We start from the raw sequence: 21,097 nt of genomic DNA on the forward strand, positions 1-21,097 counted from the left end.
GGAGAAAATATGACCTTTATTTTATGTCCTTTCTTGCTTATTCTTAATTATACAATTACTGAGCACCCTATTCCACTACCATGGTTCTAAACCATTTTCAGATAAGTACTGTAACTGTCTTCGTCTTCGTTTTTTAACCATAATCGAAACTTCTTTATAAGAGCTTTTCAAAGTTTTAAAATGTAATAATTTCAGAGTACTGAAACAAGTTATATATTAAATAACGGGTATCAGCATTTTACTAAGCTATAATTAAGCTAGACGATAAAGAATATAGTCATCAAGACTGATACTCGATTTTAAGAATGAAGACGAGGGTCAATAATGTATGCTAACTTATTATAATTCCTTACCCAGTTTCCTAGTTATATATTTATGGGAATTTAGTAAAATTTACACAAAACCGTGCGCCCGATTTGGTATTAAATTCACTTTAGACTTCCAGTGGATTTGTATAACTTTAACTTTGCGTTCTTCTAATTTCGTTTTGACTTCAGAAGTATCTTTCACCCAGAGTCACCGAGTTATAATCAACATTGAAGGAAGAACCAGTTTCAGTAAATTAACGCATGATATAATTTCTCAATTATTTGTTGTTTCTCCTCTTATGCCAAATGTAAAATGTCTATACGTTGAATGCTTTCCCCGCTTCGCACAACTAGAACGAATATTTAACGAAAACTACAAAGGGTTGTTATGGTGAACACGCAACAGAGATGTGTTGAATATGAAACCACCACACTTCCCTGTGTGGTGTTTTAAGTGAAGCTAAAACTTTTCACCACCACTTGTGGAAAAGTGCCCCTTTTCATGAAGAACAGCTCGAACTAGCTGGTGGAAATGGTATTATCGGAGGTGATTCAGCCCATCCGTAAAGTTACGCCCACACACACCACAGATGAGACTGAGGCAAACACAAAGAGCATATCTGCAAAAGAACATGTGATTGAAAGCTTTGTGCAGAGTACGTCGTGCCAGCAACTAACCTACAAGCGACAATCAACACGCTGCGAACGAAAGAACCACTAACCAAACCGATAAGACGAAAGGACGACGAACGCACGAGGCGAGCCAACAATACGGGACGATGTGTGGACCAGTGCCAAAGCACAACGAACGCGAAAGGATTTTTGAAAAGGCAAAATCAGCGCCAAGATATTTTTGAAATAGTCATAAAGGACAACTAACGGCGTGTTGACGCGCATACCGCAACCGTACCGTGAATGTACATAACTGTGTAATTGTGTGAAACAGCAGCGCGACGCTCGTGTAAACATAACGGATTAACAATTCATACGAATTTTGTGTTGAATGCCGAACGATGGCTTATAATAAAAATAATAATAAGTAGGCGCAGAATGAAGCAATGAGTGCTATGAGTGATTTATCCGATGGCATCAATACCGCCTTTGACGGCAAAGCAAAGCCTGAGGCGAAAAGTCCAAAGTGTCAAACTGAACAAAAGTTGTAATAATTGCAATTTGTTTGAGCGAAGCACTGAGAAGTTGAGAAGGGATAAGAATGAAATGAATGGCATTATGCATTTGATATGCGATTGTTAATGTGGATTTATTTCAAAAGCTGGTAATTGACAGCGATGCGCTGAAGATTAAACAGAATTAATTGCTAGTAAATATAAATATGGTGAAAATATCAAAATATGTAGTGGAAAATATGATTGTTTAACTGAATTCGCGATTGCGAAAGAAATGTGACTAACACAATCCAGGAAAATTATCTCAAATGCACAAAAAAGCTTGCTGATATATATATCTTTTTTTTAATAATTAATACGTTTGGAGAACATATATTTTAAGTACCGTGCAAATATGAAATCATTAAAAAATATTAAAATAATTTAAAATAAATAAAAGCAAATACACAATAATAATAAATTGACAAATAAAAACAATGTTTTGTGAATTCCAGCTATTAGTTTTTTATTAATGCTAATATTTACATTAGTGCGAAAAGTGAACCACACGCACAATGCAAAATAAAAAGACACAGAGAGTTTTGGGTTGAAGGTAAAGGAACCACTACTACATATGACCGTAAACATTGACATTATAAATAATATATTTTTAAATCAACATTATTTCACTTGTTTACTCTACATGTAAATGAAATAACGCAGAATAAATAAATATTGCATACTTTTAGGATTCCATTTTATTTACAGTAACGTAAAAAAGCGTGTTATTTTTGTTTGATTCTAAATTAATACATTAGGCAATTATTCAAAGAAATACAACGACTATGAAAAAACTTTAAAAATATATTTTGCTTTAAAACTTGTTATTTTTTTTTGTTTGTGCAATCATACCTTGTAAATTAAGGCAAATTCTCGTTTAGAAAACACGCTGCATGCAAGTACTACTGATAGCATTTACTCATTTCAGGATGACATAAATGAGAAGTCTTTCTTATAAATATTTGTACTGTGGGAACCAAAGCGGAATTAAATTTAGTGAGCAGTAAGACGTGAATGTTTTTACAAGAACGGCAATTTATTTTATTAAGACCCCATAGGCACATAGTACTCATAATTAAATCTTCATTGAGATATTCAATTCTAATGCTATGAACTTCTAAGTTCAGTTTCACAATTCTATCAAAGGTATTTTTACAGTTGTGTGAGTTTTGTGTATGTAACAAAAATAAGGTAGTACGATTGGAAGGTGAGCATTCATTTGGGTACACTTTTATGTGAATATATATAACAGACAGGCCTTTTTATAAAATTTTGATGTTAATTTATTACCTTTAGCTTTAATCATTGTAGAGTGAATGAGAATTTGGTTAACGTTACAGAAATTTTATATGAAGACAACTTATGCTTCTCTAAGCTTTTTAAACAATATACTCTTTTCTAAATGTGTAAACATTCTGATTTCTCGATATAATATTCAGAAAACATATTTTTTCTTGTGTGTAAGTGTTTTTTGGTCAACTTCTGCTCTGCTTTCAAAATAACTCGATACATAAATGATGGAACAATTAAGACCTTGAAAAGGAAAGTATAGTCTATGCTGAACGGTTAATATTTTGCATGGACACATAAATAATAACGGGTGTTACATGTGACGAATGGTTTTCAGTAGAGTAATATTTTTTTAGATGTAGGTCTTTCTGACTGCTTGATTTATACATACTTGGGTTTGCCATTTTATAATGAACAGACTTACTTCGGAACAACGTTTGCAAATCGAAAAAAACCTCATCAGATTAAGCATTCATATAACCTCACAAACAAAACACGATTGAGGCCTGGGATTTTAATATTTCGCGCGCTGACATATGGCCCCAGCCCTGTCGGCTGGAATTTATTCAAGCTAGTCTGCCATCAGTCTACGATTATTCAACTGCATATTTTCACATAAAAATTATCTATAAAAAATCCATTAGCTAATAGGTAAGCTCTATGATTTTACGTTGAAGCTCTTTGGCTTAAAGTTATTGAAGTAGTATCTAAGTTGCTTAAGTCCACTTAAGTTAAAAGTGACAATTTGTGTTCTTTTGACCATCTAATTAGAGACTCGATGTTAGATTCGATACTTCGACACTACTTTAGAGTCAGACCATTTAAATTACGATATAAAGTAGATAAAGATATATATTTATGAATTTTCTTTCTTATATAATAGCATGTTTCCAACACAATTTTTCTAAAATAATTTGAACATTGTATAAAATAATACTAAAATTTGTTTCTTTACTTTATAAAAATTTGTTTCCCATATTCATTATATATTTATTTTATCTGCTAAAGAAGCTTAAAATATAGTAACCATTACAATTTTCACAAAAATTTTTCAAACATAAATTTGTTTCCAAATTTATTTTAAAAGTACTATTATATATCCGAGTAAGGCTTAGAGTCAGCCCTTTTTAAATTAAATTCTGTAAAAATTTAAAAAGTGTTTGAAATAAATATATAAAATATTTTGAAAAATACAAAATTAAAAGAGCAAACTATTTCAAAATCACACTTACAATATAATTTCAAATACCAAATTCAACGCATAAAACTTCTTACGTAAAAATGCAAAGTATGTTTTTGAAATAAAATGCCACTTCAACGAACCAAAATCAAAGTACATTCGCCTGAATATTCATATTTTGACTTTGTGCAATGTGACACGCGTGGCAATGCACGCACACAATGCACAAATCCCACACGCATTGACCCAGTGCGCTCGTATGCAGCGCAGTGTGAAGCGTAATCCCACAACATGTCGTTAAAAAACGCAAAAATAAAAACGAAAATTTAAAATGCAAAAACGGTAAACTACTGGAGTCGAAATTAAATACTTACAAAACCGAAACCAACCAAAACTGACCAAAAACCAAAATCGAAAAAGTGCAAAATAAAAAAAACCTTGCAACGCTGTAAAGTTGCAGAGAACAAACGAATATTAAAAACTGTATGACCATGAAGTGCGTGGAAAATTTTATGCCACACTGGCAATCGAAGCTGGCAACCAAGCGACAAGAGGACGCACCCACCAATGGGGCAAACAGCGCCCCACAGACGGACCAACAGACACAAAGCTGACTCAGTGACGCACCAACTGACTGCCTCACAGACTCACAAACCGACTGGTTGACTGCCTGACTGCTGAGCCGCCGTAATGTTGTTGAATGTTGAGTGCGAAAATGTGTGTTAAGTGCTGCTACTGCCGCAACAACAAGCCCTTTAAAATACAAGATACAATTTTCAAGCACAACAATAACAAATACATGAACAAAAACAAAAACAAAAAACAATGGCAAAAAGTAGAAATAACAACGAGCAACATGAAAGGAGTGAATAAAAATGAACAAAGTGCCAAATGTAATGTAGCGCGCTTCTAGGCGCATTCCGAGCCATGTAGCCATCTAGCTATCTCGCTATCTAGCAGGTTGACTTGAGTGCCAAAAAATGTGAAAGCTACGCGTCGTGAAGTGTACTGAATTGAGTTGTGACTGCAAGTGAAGAGGGCGGCAGATGCTGCTGAAGAAGTTGCTGACTTCAAGTCAACGTTGCAAGAACACTCCTACGAACGAGTAGGCCACTCAGCGCTTGGAGTAGTAAAGGGTTGTATGCGAGGTGTTAGGGGCTACGTGTATGATATACATTGCTGTGTATGTGAGTGGGTGTGGGCGTCTTGCGCTATGAGGCACTGCGAATGCGAGGCAACTTTTTGGAGAAGTAAGAGAAATCAAATGTAATAAAATTACGCACACATGCACATATATGTTGGAGTGACACATTTTGAAATAAAAATGAAAATCGAATAATATATGGTAAAAGCGACATTTAAATTTATATACAAGATTTGAAGTGCCGCAAGTTCAGTCGAAAGTTTGACTAGCCAAGTTGGCGCGCCTAAAAGTAGACTTGCAGAGCAGTCTACGGGATCAATTTAAAATCGTTCCCATGACAATCGTTTCTGCGCTAGCAAAATGACCCAAATTTACGCTTAAACACACATATATGTATTTGTTGGAATATGCCGACAAGTAGATGAGCGCTGGGGACCATGGACTTACACATTCGGAAATGTGCTGCCGAAATGTAAACTATAAAATTTTTTTTATATTCCCAAATAACTGTAGTTGTAAGTACAATAACAAGAACAGCAAGTATATTGGAATCGATGATGTTAAATACATGTGAACTTGGTGTACGCCTCGGTGAGCGGAAAATCAAGAGCAAAATCAAGTTAGAGTCCGACAGAACTGGGTGAAAATGGCCAAAACGCCGAAGGCTGGCAAACTTTTTTTCAAACTTTTTGTCTGATATTCACCTAATAGCAGGACAGCCATACTAAAAGGCTACTTTTGGCAAACAAGCGCACAGTGCTGCGCTTGATATACTGCAAATAAAGCCAGAGCGAAATTTTCGTACAATATATGCCAAGCACATCGCACACAGCAAGAACAGCCACAACAGTAATATCAATAACAACAACAATAGATCTATCATATCGAAACTATGTTGAAAAAATCGGCTATAAGCTCTCCAGCAATGACATGAATGCTAACAATGCGCATTTTAGCCATGTTAGTGTGTGTGTGCACACATATTTTGGGTGTGCTTGCGAGTGTGTTTGTCGGACTAAACTCAAATATGTAGGCATAACACATGTTTGCGGTAAATTCGAATGATTGATTGTACAAATCGAGTGCAATGACTAAATGTCTGAATGTCGGCGTTTGCGATTGAGCGCCAAAAGAAATAAAGAAATGCGAAAATTAAATGATAATAAAAATACGGCCTTAAACATGTAATCCTTAGAAAAGAAAAAAGTCCACAGCAAAGCAAAAAAGAGACTAATAATGAAGTCTTATCTTGTATCTAAAAGAAACAAGCATTTTTTTTACCCAAGGCATTTTTTGCTTAAAGTAAATTTTAAAATATATAATGGTTAAAAGTTAGGATATTCTTGCAACTCATCTTTGGAGCTAAGAGCAATGTAGGGTAGCTTCAATACTGGTATCGAGATTTCGGAGATCATAATTATAATCTTGCATCCTAGTAGAAAGATGAAAGTCACGGGAGTTTCTGTTGTTGCATCAAAGCTCTTGACTTGTTTAGGAGTTCTACTACGTTACTCCACTTGAAAATTTCGTGATGGTGTCTTTTTTTAGGTAAAAGTTTTTTATTTGCCATCCACTAGGTTGATGGTAGTGTATAAAAGAAAGTACGAGTATGTGGGCGATTGCTTTAACAACTATTACACTACATTAAATTTAATGCTCAGTAGTTTTTTTTTACTTTCATTTCCATTACTAATGTGTATACCAACTGACAACTAATAATTCGGACCCAAGTAGTGGTATTTTTTGATATATAGATCTATCGGTAGATCCAAATAAATAAACTTTTCGATGCCTGTAATAAAATGGATAGTCCACTAGATTTGGTATCTAACGGCGATAATGGTTTCTATTCTGAATCTTGTAGGAAAAATGATGGTTTTCATATTGCTTGCCTTGAATTAAATCACAGTTTTGAATTATGTTATTATTTTAACGCTCCATTTTTGCATCAAAAGCCAACATTTGAAATAACGAATTCTACGGCCTAAATTCTTTCCTTAATAAATTCACAATCAGTACAAATGGCACTTGAGAATTTTTTATAAACTTTTTGAAAAAATGTGTTTGAAAAAAAAACACTTTCAAATTTCTCCGGTCTCCTATTATTTGATTTGTTCCGACTAAAAAGGCCGAGTTGCTCCATTACTTGAATACGGCTAAAGCTTAGAATAATTCGAATTTCGAAAATTCCTTTTGAGGAGTAAGTATTGAATATTTAACTACTAGCAATTCAAAACTGCTACAAACGGCTTTATTCGAGCATGGTAGAGAATCTTTCAAACCTCTCAAAAATGTTACGACAACTCAAAGATGAATCCTACTGAATTCTGAATATATCTTTGTGGTCGGTAAAAAAAATTTTATTGCAGCTGGTACGAAAAAACTTACATACGACATTCTAGGTTATTTATTAAATACAGTAATCACAATCTTCCACATCCTCTGCAGTCGGGTGGTGGGTATAAAAATCGCTCAGCCTCCGAGTTCATCCTCACAGCAGCACGTAAATGTCAGTAGTCAGTGAAGTGTGTACAAATTTAGTTGTTTGCTTTAAAGTGTGTTAGCAGCAGCTCAAATATTAGCACACATACACAAATACATTCAAGTGGGCATATACCTACAAACACACCGTTTGACGGTTAAGGCGAAAATTAACTTAGCTGCCAAGACGTGTTAAAAACAAAGGCAAAAACAATGTTACAAACAGCACACCGGGCAATTGGCAGCGGGGAAGAAAGGGCAACGACAACATAGAAATTACATTTCGCCCAGCACATCGCGTTGGTATTTCAGTATAACTGTACACACAGACACATACATATCCACGAACGAATGAACATATTGACGGTGCTTTTAGTCATAGTTGGTGTTATTGTGCCGCCGTGCCACTACAAACTGTTGTACTTGCTGGTAGCTTGCAGTCAGGCGTGTGTAAAGCAACATGATGGGCTGCGTGTGCGCGCGCCTAAAAATATGCAAAGAATTTTAATGAGCTGCCAATGAACAAGCGAGTAAACAAACTAATTTTCGAATATTTCATCTAAAATGGTTTGTTGTTTTTGGCTGCAAAACAAAAATAAAGTGACAAAGCAAAAATAAAGATTACAAAATTGAGAATGACAATCTTTTGTGAGGATTGTTGCTGGAGCGAAAGGAGTTAGACGATTGCCATTTGGCTGTAAAATAAAATCGTCACATAACAAAGAGAAAATTATTATGCACTTAAGTCGTAAAATAGTTGTGTACAAATATTAACACATATATACATACAAATTGGTTTTAGAAATTTGCGTTAGGAGATAGAAAATTAAAAAAATGCTGAGTGTTCTGGTTGTGGAAGCACTGGTTATACTCATAATTGATTGTGTGAGTTGATTTTCGCACTTAAGTAATCGCGTCAATCAAATTAATTCTGTTCTGTTGTAAACAATAACTAAAAATCAATATATTTATGAGTTCCAGTAGTAAATAATTGCTCATTGGAATAAAACGTGAGCACTTTTTATTGTCGTTATATTAATTACATTATTGCATTGATTCCTCTATTAGATCATACTAAACTCGTTCGGTTTGCCAAGAGATGGCGTAATTTGAATATTATTCCATTCTTCCACTGTTCTGAACATGCGTTGGAAAGTTGCTGTCATTATACAACTTTTCCAATATATGTCATTCAACAAATAAACAACAATAATTATTTTTTCACTCAAATATGTCGAACTTTCCGGGGAGTTCTTCTTCCTTACTTTAATATGAAGAAACCCTCAAGCAAAAGTCATGGTATTTTGGTGGAAGTTTATGATGAACGTGTCAAAAGTGGTGTGTACGAGTTAAATGTGGTGATTTTGGCTTGGAAGAAGAACAACGTCCTGCGCGGCCAAAAAAGCTTGAAGATGAAGAACTGAAAGCATTACTTGATCAAAATTAGAGTTTTCATTTTTTGACTACTATTTGTTTCGGTCAATAGAGAACGGCATCACTGGAATACGGTTCATTCTTGGTTGGCGCAGTTTTATTGGAAAATGTTAGAGAGTCAGATGGGCAATACTTGGTACTTGTTTCTTAAATAAACGTTAAAATTTTGAAACAAAAACCGCACGAGTAAACCTAATTTTTAATATAGATGTAGTGCAGGAGAACATAGTACTCTTTCATGGAATTATTTTATTACATCGCTTTCTCATGACTACTACATGAAGATTTTCTCTGTTATACTATAAATTCAGTTTATTTCTACGATAGCTAATTTTTTCTTCTATAGCATAAACATAAAGTTATACACAAAAACATTTTTTTTCCGTACAAGCTTTAAGCAAAAAATGACTACAACTGGGCCACTATTTTGAATGCACCATGTAAAAAGAGTGATCAACTGCAAAAAATGTTGCCTACATATAGGCTCAACTCGTGCCAATGTTAATTAAGCATTCGTTATTTCGAAACAGATGATGTTCAATTAAAATTGGCGGTTTTTGTAGCTTGTAAATGAGATATATCAAATATTAAAAATAATGTTGCCTACAGTTAGGGACAGTTAAAAAAATATAATTGCTATAAAGGCGTCAATTCCTATAAAATATTTGAAAGTATAGAATTTCACTACCCAAAATAATTTTGTAGAATAGTTTGTAATAAATATTTTAATTCAATAAAAACATTACAATTTTACATTTACATATATTTATTAAGGCAATTATCAATTCTTTAATTTCATTTAGATTGACGTGCTTTAAAAGTTCACGACCTCAAATATGTTTCTGGCTTATTTATTTTGCGTTACCTTGGCGATATAAAGTAAATACAGGAAAATAAATACAAAAGCAGCTAATGCTATGTGTGTATACATATGTATATATGCTCACTTATTTAGGCTAAGACGAATGTTAGGCATTTGATTTTTGTAAGGACGAAAATAATAGAAGTTAGCTAAATAACTATAATCCTGCCCCAAAAATAAAAATAGCGGAGCAACTTTGAGCAAACGCGAAGCAAAAACCATTTTGACAGTTTGAAATTGAATACGAGCACAACGGTATGCAGCAACAACAAACCACGTACATAACAACAGAGCCAAGTAGTTAGCCGCAACGCACACACACACACACACACATGCAACTGCCAGCGAGGCAAATCATTACGCGCTATTTGTCTGAATAAATCGCATCAATGCGGTGCTATGTTACCGTGAGTGCCCTTTGCCACATTGTTTCCTTTCGCTTTTCACTGTGTGTCTTGCGGCATGTCTTGTGCGTATTCATGAGATACACGTATTTACGAGCTCAAACAACAAATCGTGTGTCACAAACAGTTGTAACAAATATGACATTGTAATCTATTAAGTGTATGTCGGCAGACACACGCGTTTACAGCGCACGTTGAATCGAACATATGTGTTGGGGGTCGCGGTTGCTGGTGGGTTGAGTGCTGGGCTTGCGCGTGCAACAACCAAATGGATGTCGTGTTACGCCGTTAGGCGAGCTTGACTAGCTGCGGCAGCAGAAATAGTTTCACAGACGCAGTGAGCGCGCAGAGAGAGTAAGTGTCGGTGAGTGCAATACCGGCAACGGAAGCGGAAGCATAAAACGTGGACTATAAATTTAAGTGTTCCACGTCCTGCGACCTGAGTGAGTCGGTAGCGGGGAATAAAGAAAAGGCAAAGCAAAAGCAAAATGTGCGCAGCAGACGCAGTGGCAGTGGCGGCGGTGGCAACAGCGGTGACTGCTTCGTCGAGGGTGACATAAAACGCTTACAGTTGCATCAGTCTGCACCCCAGCCGAGCTGTACAGCCCCGCAATCACCTGCTACCAGCAGTAGATAACTGCGTATATCTACTGGCGCAATAATACACACATGCGCATATGCACATATATGGCGGTGTGTGCTCGGTGCCCTTTGCCTTTGCTGGCTCATGCATGCCAGCCCATCGCAGTGAATTATGGTCTGAAAGTGAAAGTTATTACCATCCAACAACCGAGCAGGTGACCCACGATATGCGATGCACACAAAAATAAATGCAACAAGTAAGGAAGGGATAAATTCGAGTAACTGAACATTTCGTACTCTTGAAACTTGCAAGGAACAAAGGTGGAGAAACAACAGAAACAAAGTTTTATTCTGATAATTTTATAGATGTTCGATTTATATACTGTAAAGTTAAAGATTCAAAAGGAATTTAAAAAGTTGTTATATGGGAATTAGGAGTGGTTATCATCCGATTCGCTCATTTCTACAGTGCCTAATGTTTGGATAACCTCACAACCCAAATTTGGTTGAAATCGGTTGAGTAGTTCCTGCGATATAGGATTTCACCTAAAGGTGGGCGGTGCCACGCCCCTTGTCCAATGTCCACACCAGATCCTAAAAAACCCCACTGGTTGGGAAATTTAATACTTGTGGCTCATTTATTTAGTGAGTTATAGTACTTTTCAACATAACCGTTATACAGGGAGTGGGCGTGGTTAATATCCGATTTTACTCATTTTCTCAGAATTTAAAGAGGTGATAAAATCACTTCTTCTCAACAAGTTAGGTTGATATATCTGAAGCGTTTTAGAAAATATTTAAATTAGCCATTGTTAACCCACAGATGTCCCTGGCTACTGCGATCTTTTTTATCGTAATTTGCGCTTTAGTTATGGCACTTCAAAAGTTTTCATTTCATGGCGCTTTGTGTTCGTGTAAATGGTACGTTTCCGCCATGAAATGTATGTACCAAATTTCCTCAAGGTATCCATATTTGTCTATAGACAGTCAACTGGATTTCAACTCGTCTTGTCATCAAGATCATTTAAATATATATACCACTAAATCTATCCCGATTAGCTTTAGGTGATACACACACTCGTTGGGCGAACAAAACTATTATACTCTGTAGCAACATGTTGCAAGAGTATAAAAACAGACCCGTATAGAGTGAAAGCTGTAGCATTATTAAAAAGCGCGTACACGCCATGGTGCACATTTTCGACTAACATTTGTGTGTGTGTATGAGTAAGTATCTGTATTGCATTTTTTTGTAGCTAGCGAGTACATGTTGCTAGCATGAGTTTGCTTGTTTTCTTGTTAATGGGTCAATGCGACTGCAGCGTTTTTGTGGCGGCAGCAACGGGATATTACAAATTTAAACCAAAACACCACAAAAAACGGGGAAACTTCAATGGAATTAGTATGAGCATGTAATGGTTATAAAGCGAAAAAAAATGCTGTAAAAGTTGTCCGAAAATACTGAGATTCATTTCAGTGTTACATAGTTAAATTAAAACCTCAGAGAGATCTTTAAAACAGATCTTTTATGAATTTTTGTGATATTGAACGAGTAGTGTATTCTTAAATAATAATAAATACTATTTCTCTTGCTCTAATCTCTATCGTTAGAGAACAACTAACTAAGAAATAGAAATACATAGCGTTCTCGAAGAAATCGGGATATAATCCTCCACTCTAGGAAATCTTAGTTATGGTATATTTATATTAAGTTTAGAATGCTCTTCTTTGTGCTCAACATTATGCGTTATGCGAGGTTAAAAGTTTAAGCAGATGCCTATTTTTGAAGTAGGCGGGAATAAACAAAGGTACAATTGTCTCAGCACTTTCTTCTCAACAGCCTCACTTTGCGAAGCTAATGTTTTAGTAAATTGATTCTCAATTCTTTAGTCAGCCAGAAAAAGCGCTCAGGTTCTTCTGTCTATAGAAACAGATTTACTCCATCGTTAGGAAATTTCAGAGCCACATGCCCATCGGGAATCAGCCTTTAAGTAAACCTAATCTTATCTGGGTTGTTATGTTTCATTCTATCATCTTTATTTAAGGATTTTGAATGTATTTGACTTGTTATTAAAAGTTTCAATGAGATCGTACTAAAATCATGGCAACTTATTAAGGCCAAACTGAATACCTGCCTTAACGTTTAGAACTCATCTGCCTCTGCTTCCGTTTGCAGAATGGTTTTAAACGAGTTTTTCCCACTTTGAATTGCGTCTTGCCCCGACATAACTTTTGGTTTTATCACGGCCGGCGTTTTTTATTTGATTTCTACACAGAAGAGCTCTTGTTATCATATCACCATCAGCAGCCTCATTGCGTTGTTAACCAAAATCACATCTTTTTGCAGTTCATATATCATACCAAAATTCAGTCCAGCCTTTCAAAGCCATGTAAGTACGTCTTTCTGCAAATACGCGAAGTAATCCCTCAGTTTTTTAGATATGTAATGGATCTGAAATTTTCCACACGGTCTTTTCTCCCCTAGAAGCTGCTCATTTATACCAGATATCGCGCAATTATAGCATCTAGCTGCTATACAAACTGAACAATCAAAATCAAGTTAAAGATCTTTTTATACCCTTTTATGCTATAAGAAATGCACCTGTTAAGAGTATTAAAGTTTCAGTGCAGCCGAAGTTAACGTTTTTTCTTGTTCTTTTTTATATTGCTAACCATTATTATTATATAGTACTTCTATCCTCAGTAGATTATTTATTAACATATTTCTCATCTCAGGCTCCTACATACTTTCAAAGATGTGAGGTGAAGAAGTGTTTTCACAGCTGCATGAAGTCGCAATGAATACCAAAATAAATACAACAACGCAGTGTAATTAGTGCAAGCGTAAAGACCGGGGGCTGTTGAAAATGCTTGCCACTGGAAAATCCTTAATAAATTTCCGTGTAACCACCACCTCTTAAATGCACGCTAATAAGCCCAAAAAATGCGATTTCCATTGCGACGCAACGCGAATGTCCTAGACACGCTCCTCACCGAGACTCTGCAAATATTGGTGGTATTCAGCATAATGGGTTGGCCATTTAGTGGCATGCAACAGTGTGAAACCAAGGGCATGAGTGTGGAACGTGTACAACACCAACAATTGAGTAAACAGCAGCAGCTTCAACAACAACAGCAACATCTAGAATTACATTACCTGCACCACTTCCAACAACAACAACAACAAGAGAAAATGCATAAGCTAGCGCCGCACACACTCCAACAACGCACACAAACCATAGGTGGTGAACCTTCGCTAGAATTAGTATTCCGACACGACAAAATGGAATTAATGACCACAACTGTATCTCCTGCTAGATTCTCCCCTCAAACAGCATCCTCGACAATATCCTCGCCACCATCGTCATTATCCTCGTCGGTGCCATCATCATCATCATCATCATTAGACACGCATGACATGCACTACGCTACACCAATAATTACAAAAAATTATCAACACAAAAGGGCGCCCATAAGCGCTGCTGACGGCGACGCGGCGTATATGCAACCCATAACAACGACCGCATTAACGGCTAACGAAGCCACTGCTCGTGTCACTGCTACCGCTCCGATGATAAGTGTTAGCGTTGCAACTGGTGTGGGTGTTGAGCCTACGGACATGCGAATTTATCCAGTGCGAGCCTCCTCCTGGGCCCTGCACGCGCTGCATCGGGTTTCAAAGGACACGCAACATAACGGTGTTTACGCACAGCTTCCGCCTGTCAATAGTGACAGCGCCAACGGTGAGTAGCTGCTTGTTAAACACAATTTTCTTTTGATATTTGTCGAGTTTTTCGTTGTTGTTGTTGCTCTCTTTAGCTATGCCGTCAGCCGGCGGCCACCAATCACTCCCATATATTATGTTGAACTTAAAGAGAAAGTGCGGATGGACCGATGCCAGACATTTGCTTGCGTTTGAGTAGAGGCCCTAACTAACACGTGCGTCCTTAGACCTTGCATGCTTTGTTAGCGCTATCTACTTATATCCGTTTGGCCTGTAATTCTTTAGTTGAATGCCATTTTTTAAAATTATCTAATTTAGCTTTGTGAATAACATCCATAATTGCACGAAATGATGATAAAAACAAAATTGTTTTTAAAATGGTGGCATATATAAAATTTCATAAGCAAAATGTGAGCATATTTCCGAGATGCCGGGTCTTTAATTAAAATTTGGAATATTCCAAGCAGCAATCTTGTGCTTCAGTTGCCAATTAGTGATAATTGAGTACCGGAAAACTGTAGGTTGTCGATTATAGCTCTCCTTTTACCTAAAGATATTTTGAAATGAAAAGGTGAGGGAATATTAAAACGATAATGATACTGACACTGAAAATAAAGCGCTTCGAAAATATGACATACGCGGAATTTTATATGCATCTAAAACTTTTCTATTTATAATTTCGAAACGTTTGGGTTAAGTTTGACAAATAAGTTTTTCTTGTTTCCACAAATAGATAGAAATATTCGAGTAATATCAATTGTTCAGCTGGAGTGCATGGCCGTTTTTATATATATAAAAATATAAATGAAAAATGCCCTAACGAGTATTTAAGATCTCATATATATTCGTCAGTAAAACTAGTTTGTTCTTGATAACTAGTTTGTTCTTGATAATTTTTGAAGTAATATACCCAATAGAATTATAACGATCGATTTCTCATGGGTTCTCCAAGAGATCCCTTGTAACTGTCATCATGAATAAACCTTTGTCGAAGAAAGATTCTGTTGACTTTGGGTCAGTTGCAGAACTTCTTGCCTTAGTTTGCAATAAGGCTTAAGGGGCAGTCTAAACACATTTGGGAATTAAAAAATGTTTAAGGGTATATTTTAAAAGTATATTTGTACTTTTTTTTTAAATACGTAGTAAACATTTTGAAGAAAACAAAGAAAAAGAAAAAAATTAAATAATTTTCGAGTCAATCGAGGGAATCTCCAACGATGCTAAACAAAAAGATCTCCACCGCTGTAGTGTTTTCGAAACCTAAAAATATTATTTCTAGAATATATTATCCGCTCAATGACCTATGGTCGAAAAGGCAAATTGATAAAATGGCGGCGTTTGAAAAAATACCAACTTTACACAAGATTTTTGCCGATTTTGGTCTGCCAAAATACGACTTTCGACCAGAACTGAACAAAACTGCTAGGTCATTGTATGGAACTATATACAGAATCTGCAGAAGAAAATAGTGGTCGGATCATTTGCCCCCGAGTAATCAATCAAGCAAATTTGAAAAATGTAGTATTAAGAAAAACCGGATAAAGGTAAACTGATCTTTAGAAGCTTGTAACTCAAAAACCATTTGAGATATCGATTTAAATAAATTACAATCTGTCGAAATATGAAAAAACACAATCGACCTTTTTCATTTCACAACAGAACTATTATCAGGGAGAGAATTCTCTGCAGTGCACACCTGCTTCAAGGATGAGTGCTGGTTGGAATATTTTATTTATGCCGATCGCTCACTCTCAAAGGCTTATTAAACATCATTTAGTTAATCTATGCTGGGGCCTGAACATGTGAGGTAAAACTGAGTTGAGTTTAAATTTTTCATCAATTCCAATCAAAATGTAGGTAAACAAAAAACTGAAAGCTGCTAGCGTATGAGTAAAGTTGAGTTCAACTCTCCGAGTAATGCGATTGACCGATATGCTTTACCCGAACACACATACACACTACATACATTCAATTAAAAGCTTACGTGCAATTACATATTTATGAAGTTAACTCTTAATTCAGTCTTGACCAATTCCTTTTGATTCAATTAAGAGCAGACCCCGCATCGCAACGGCGGCTTCTTCATTTACTTACTTATTCAGCTGAGGCTGAAGAATCCTGTGGTTGCAACTTACTTGTAAAAGTTTTTGCCAAAGTTAGCATGCTTTAGGTGATTTACTTATTGCCGTTGAACAAATATTCGGAATTTTATGTGCGAGCATGTAAGCCGACGAGTACTCGTGTAAGAGTTCGAGGCAAAACTTTTTCCTGCTAAATCGCAAGTGGAAAAAACAAACATTTAACAGTTTTCAATTAACTTTTGTTGAAATTGAATTGATTGGTGGGCGGTGAGTGATGTGGTATGATGATGTATGTGTTTGTTAGTTGTTGTTGTTTCTATACAGCTTCAACTTTCTTATTTGAGTTTAAAGGGGTGTGAAATTGTTAAAGGAAGAGGTTGTTGACATTATTTGAAAACAGGAAATGTGTCAGCGTTTGAACGTTCACACAGAAGCAGGAAGCTTCGACGTCTTTACGGACGTAAAATATTTTACACTTACATATATACAAACAGTAAATTTAGGATTATATAACCGAGTGTTATTCGCAATTAACCAAAATTTATTCAATGGTAAGGTAACACGCATTAGAGTGTGTCCAAAGTGAACGAAAAGCCGGGTAAAATTTTAAGAAGGGAGGAAAGAGCAAAATATTGAGTGTAAAATATTTTTTAGGGAGTAAAAGCTTATTTTAAAAAATTATTTAAACAAACTCTGACTACATGAAGGGCCTTGGTGTAAAAATAATAATGTGACTAGCAAAATTTTCAATTCCGAATTTGGATTTAAGACCAACTTTGGATTAAAAGATAATTTGAGATATACTTTAAAATACTACTTGTAGTACTATCCTTGAAATAAATTCAAATAAAAAACTTTAAAAAATTTCCTGAAAATCTTTATCAAAAGATAGTACCAGCATACTAAGTAATCAAATTTGACCCGAACTGAGGACCCTAAATTCATCAAACAAGTCAAAGCGCTCCAAAAATTAGCCGAAACCGCTAAAACCAAAATTAGCTGAATGCACTGAAGTCCATCCCAATTTAAGCTTATAACAAGTATTTGGAAAATTAAATTAGGCCTTGCCAATTTAATCAGATGCTATATTGAACACGTAGAGATATCTATAAGAATATAAGATTTTGCTATCCCTAGAATGTCTCAAAATTTTTTTTAAAATTATATTTCAAATCAATCGATATAATTCACCATGGATTGAGTACCCAATTGTGCTATAAAGTCTTACTTCACGAAATTTAACATGCTTGTTCAGGTTTTAGACAAACGTAAAACTTTTTTATCCACGCGCAGAAACTTTGAAGGCCGCAAAAGAGCGTGAATAAGATCATAAAAAGTTGTGCGCCCAAAGCTGCGGCACAATGACGAAAAGTTTAAATGCTATGCGGCGCCTGTAAGCATTATTAATGCCTGCAGACACATACATATGTTCCTACATACTGCTATATTCACGAGCTACTAAATGCTGTGCGGCGTTCACAAATGTGACGCACACCTATAGATGTACATGGATCACAAGATACCCAGCGGGAAAATAGGTAATAAATAAAATATGTATGTATTTGCAAGTAAGAAAAGAAAACTATATATAATGAAAATGTTTTAAGACGAGCTGCAAGACGAAAAAAAAATTACCAGAAAAATAAAATAATATTTTTTATGGCAAAATATCAAAAGTATGGCAACACTATGATAAAACTAATAACTATAACTTTAAATTTATTAAATAATTATTATTAAAAATTAAAAAAAAAATATATATATATATATTATATGTATATATGGTATATTTGAACAAAAGCCACCGAAAGGAACAACGCATCAGTGTCTGATTTCCTATTGGGTTGCTACTAGAGTACTGTTAGTATTCTTGCATTCGTCCAATTTCGAACGAAATCAAGCGCACGAAAACGAACAAATGTGTGCCCTGCAGCCCCGATTACCTCTTGCCTCGTCGACATTGAAATACTCCAAAAGTTTTCCGCCCAACTTCCGCTTCGCACTGTCTTGCGCCTCCGGCACTGGCACCGTCCCACCGTCACCCCAACACACTTATCACTTTGTCGTTGTCATATGCCGCAGCTGCTGACAGACACACACACACATACACATGTAGGCATTGTGTGCAGCGTCGGTATAATCCGCTTCCGCGCGACGATTGCTCGAAATTTTCCGGCGAGCATCGCTTCATTTATTCATATGGCCACTTAGCCGACATGCGTTTGCGCTTGCTGTGTCCATCACACCCATTGCCTCTTGCCTTGTATTTTTGCCGCTTCCGCACACATGTTTATTCATTGTTTCCCCATCAGCCGGTCGTCTCGTCTATCTGTCCGTCCATCTGACATTTATTTGTTTATATGACTGTCCATCTTCAGGCTTTATTCTGTCAGCCATCTCGGGCAGCTGTTTGTGCGCCTACCTATTTTATTTGTTTCTGCGCCCTTATCATTATTAATGCCGACGATTTGGTGCTTCGTCTGTAAAGCGTGTGAATTGTTCTACTGTTGGCTCTCATTTGACTTCGAGTGCTTCATCCCCGCTAATGGCAAATCTCCGCATCATCTTCGTGCTTGTTGTTGTTTATTTCTTTATTTGTATTTCATTTCATTTTTATTTTTGTGGAATGTGTGCGGTTGTGAGTGATGATTGCAACTTTCTTTGATTGTTATTCATTGTCGCCTCTGCATTTGTTTTAGATATCCTACTCCCGCAACGAATTTGCGATAGACAGACATAAAGATTTGTATGCTCGTGTAAATAACATTGCATCAAAAATATATTCACTCAATGTCACGTGTCCCGATTACATACTAGGTATTTAACAAGCTTTATTTTTACAACAACATCTCAGGCTTATTATAAGCAAACTAATTACTTTTCGGTTAATGGTAGGAAAATAAACATCGGAGTGCTATGATTTTTTTCCATTTGTTCTTCTGACTTTTCAGGACGTGTGGAACTCGAAAAACTTATCAAATCTATAATCGGTATGATTTGATGAAATTAGCTAATCTTTGGATTTTTAAGCTGTTTTAGATGCTCTGTATTAGTCGATATTGAAGTACTCTAAAATTATTAATTTGAAAACTTGAAACTTTACTATATTCTATAGCGTAAATCGGTTTCCACAATACAACCGGCATACCGTAGATTAAATACTAATATATTTCCTTGTATATTTGGTTTACAATATATTTTTTCGAGCAGTTTCAAATAATTTTTACTTTAAGACACAGAGAAGTATGTTCAAAGTCGTTGAGCATTGTCACTGATGGGACACGGGACCGGACACAAAGACCATATAGACAGATAGTTTTGTTTCAGATACATATTACTACATCGCGATATTTAATGGTGTTTTCTGTTTAGAGTATTAAAGAGCGAGAAAGTCCAAAGAAACGCATGCTCATGCACATTTTCCTATAATTTTGGGTTATATATCTTATTTGAACAAAACTAAAGTGACTTCAATCAGTCAATCACCACACGACACAAACGCTCATATCAGCCCACCAAACATAAGTAATATTGTTAACGCACCTATCAAATTTCGGCTTTCTTACGTACAGGCCGCTTTTAAGAGCCTTGACGTGAAAAAGTCGGCAGGGCCAGATTACAGGCTTAATGATAATCAATTTACCCACTTGTGCTTTAAGAATTTTACTATTCATTTTTAACGCAATGCTTAGAATTGGTTACTTTCCTACCATCTTGGAAGATTTCTACAATTGTTATGATTCTCAACCCGGGAAAAGACGCTAGTCAAATTACATCATATAGACCTACTGCTTGCTACCAATTTTATCAAAAGTGTTCGAAAAAATTCTTCTCCAAAGTTTAGCTCCCTTCCTTCATAAGCGACAAATAATCCCTGAACATAAGTTTGGATTTCGAGATAATCACGGTACTATTGAACAGGTACACAGAATCGTAACTATCATTAGATCGGCTTTTGAAAAGAAGCAGTATTATTCAGCTTTCTTTATTGACATATTCCAGGCTGATCAGCAAAATAATTAGACTGCTTCCTGAGAACACACACAAACTTCTTAGAAGCTATTTAACTAATAGCTAGACCGACGTCTAACATGGTCCCGTCATACCGAGGCCGAATTAGCGGCCATTAAGCTGAAATCCGCTCAAAAGCGCTAGATTATTGGTTCTAATTCAACACTAGATCTTGAATACAAGGTTCTTCTATACAAGTGCATTATAAAGCCAATATGGATCTACGGAATTCAGCTTTGGAGCAGTACTTGTGCGTCTAATGTCCAGAAATTGCAAAGAAGACAGTCTAGGCTTTTACGACAAATTGTCTGTGCTCCATGGTATATTCGGTACGAAATTATCTATAGAGATCGCACCATTCCAACAATTCATGAAGAAATTAAAAAATACGCCATCGAAAACTGGTAAGGACCTGCTTTTAGTCGAAGGC

General features: G+C 35.9%; 1 protein-coding gene across 1 annotated transcript in view; it reads left to right on the forward strand.

Annotated features, from left to right (window-relative positions):
* Positions 1–965: 965 nt before the first annotated feature.
* dpr20 (defective proboscis extension response 20) overlaps positions 966–21,097 on the forward strand; it is a 75,987-nt gene continuing 55,855 nt past the window's right edge. The window contains exons 1-2 of the mRNA XM_014239815.3: positions 966–2,027; positions 13,588–14,594. Coding sequence (XP_014095290.3) covers positions 13,796–14,594 — 799 coding nt within the window. The 5' untranslated portion in view covers positions 966–2,027; positions 13,588–13,795. The remainder of the gene's footprint in view (positions 2,028–13,587; positions 14,595–21,097) is intronic.

The sequence above is a fragment of the Bactrocera oleae genome, chromosome 6 (assembly GCF_042242935.1).
Source record: "Bactrocera oleae isolate idBacOlea1 chromosome 6, idBacOlea1, whole genome shotgun sequence".
Lineage (NCBI taxonomy): Eukaryota > Metazoa > Arthropoda > Insecta > Diptera > Tephritidae > Bactrocera > Bactrocera oleae.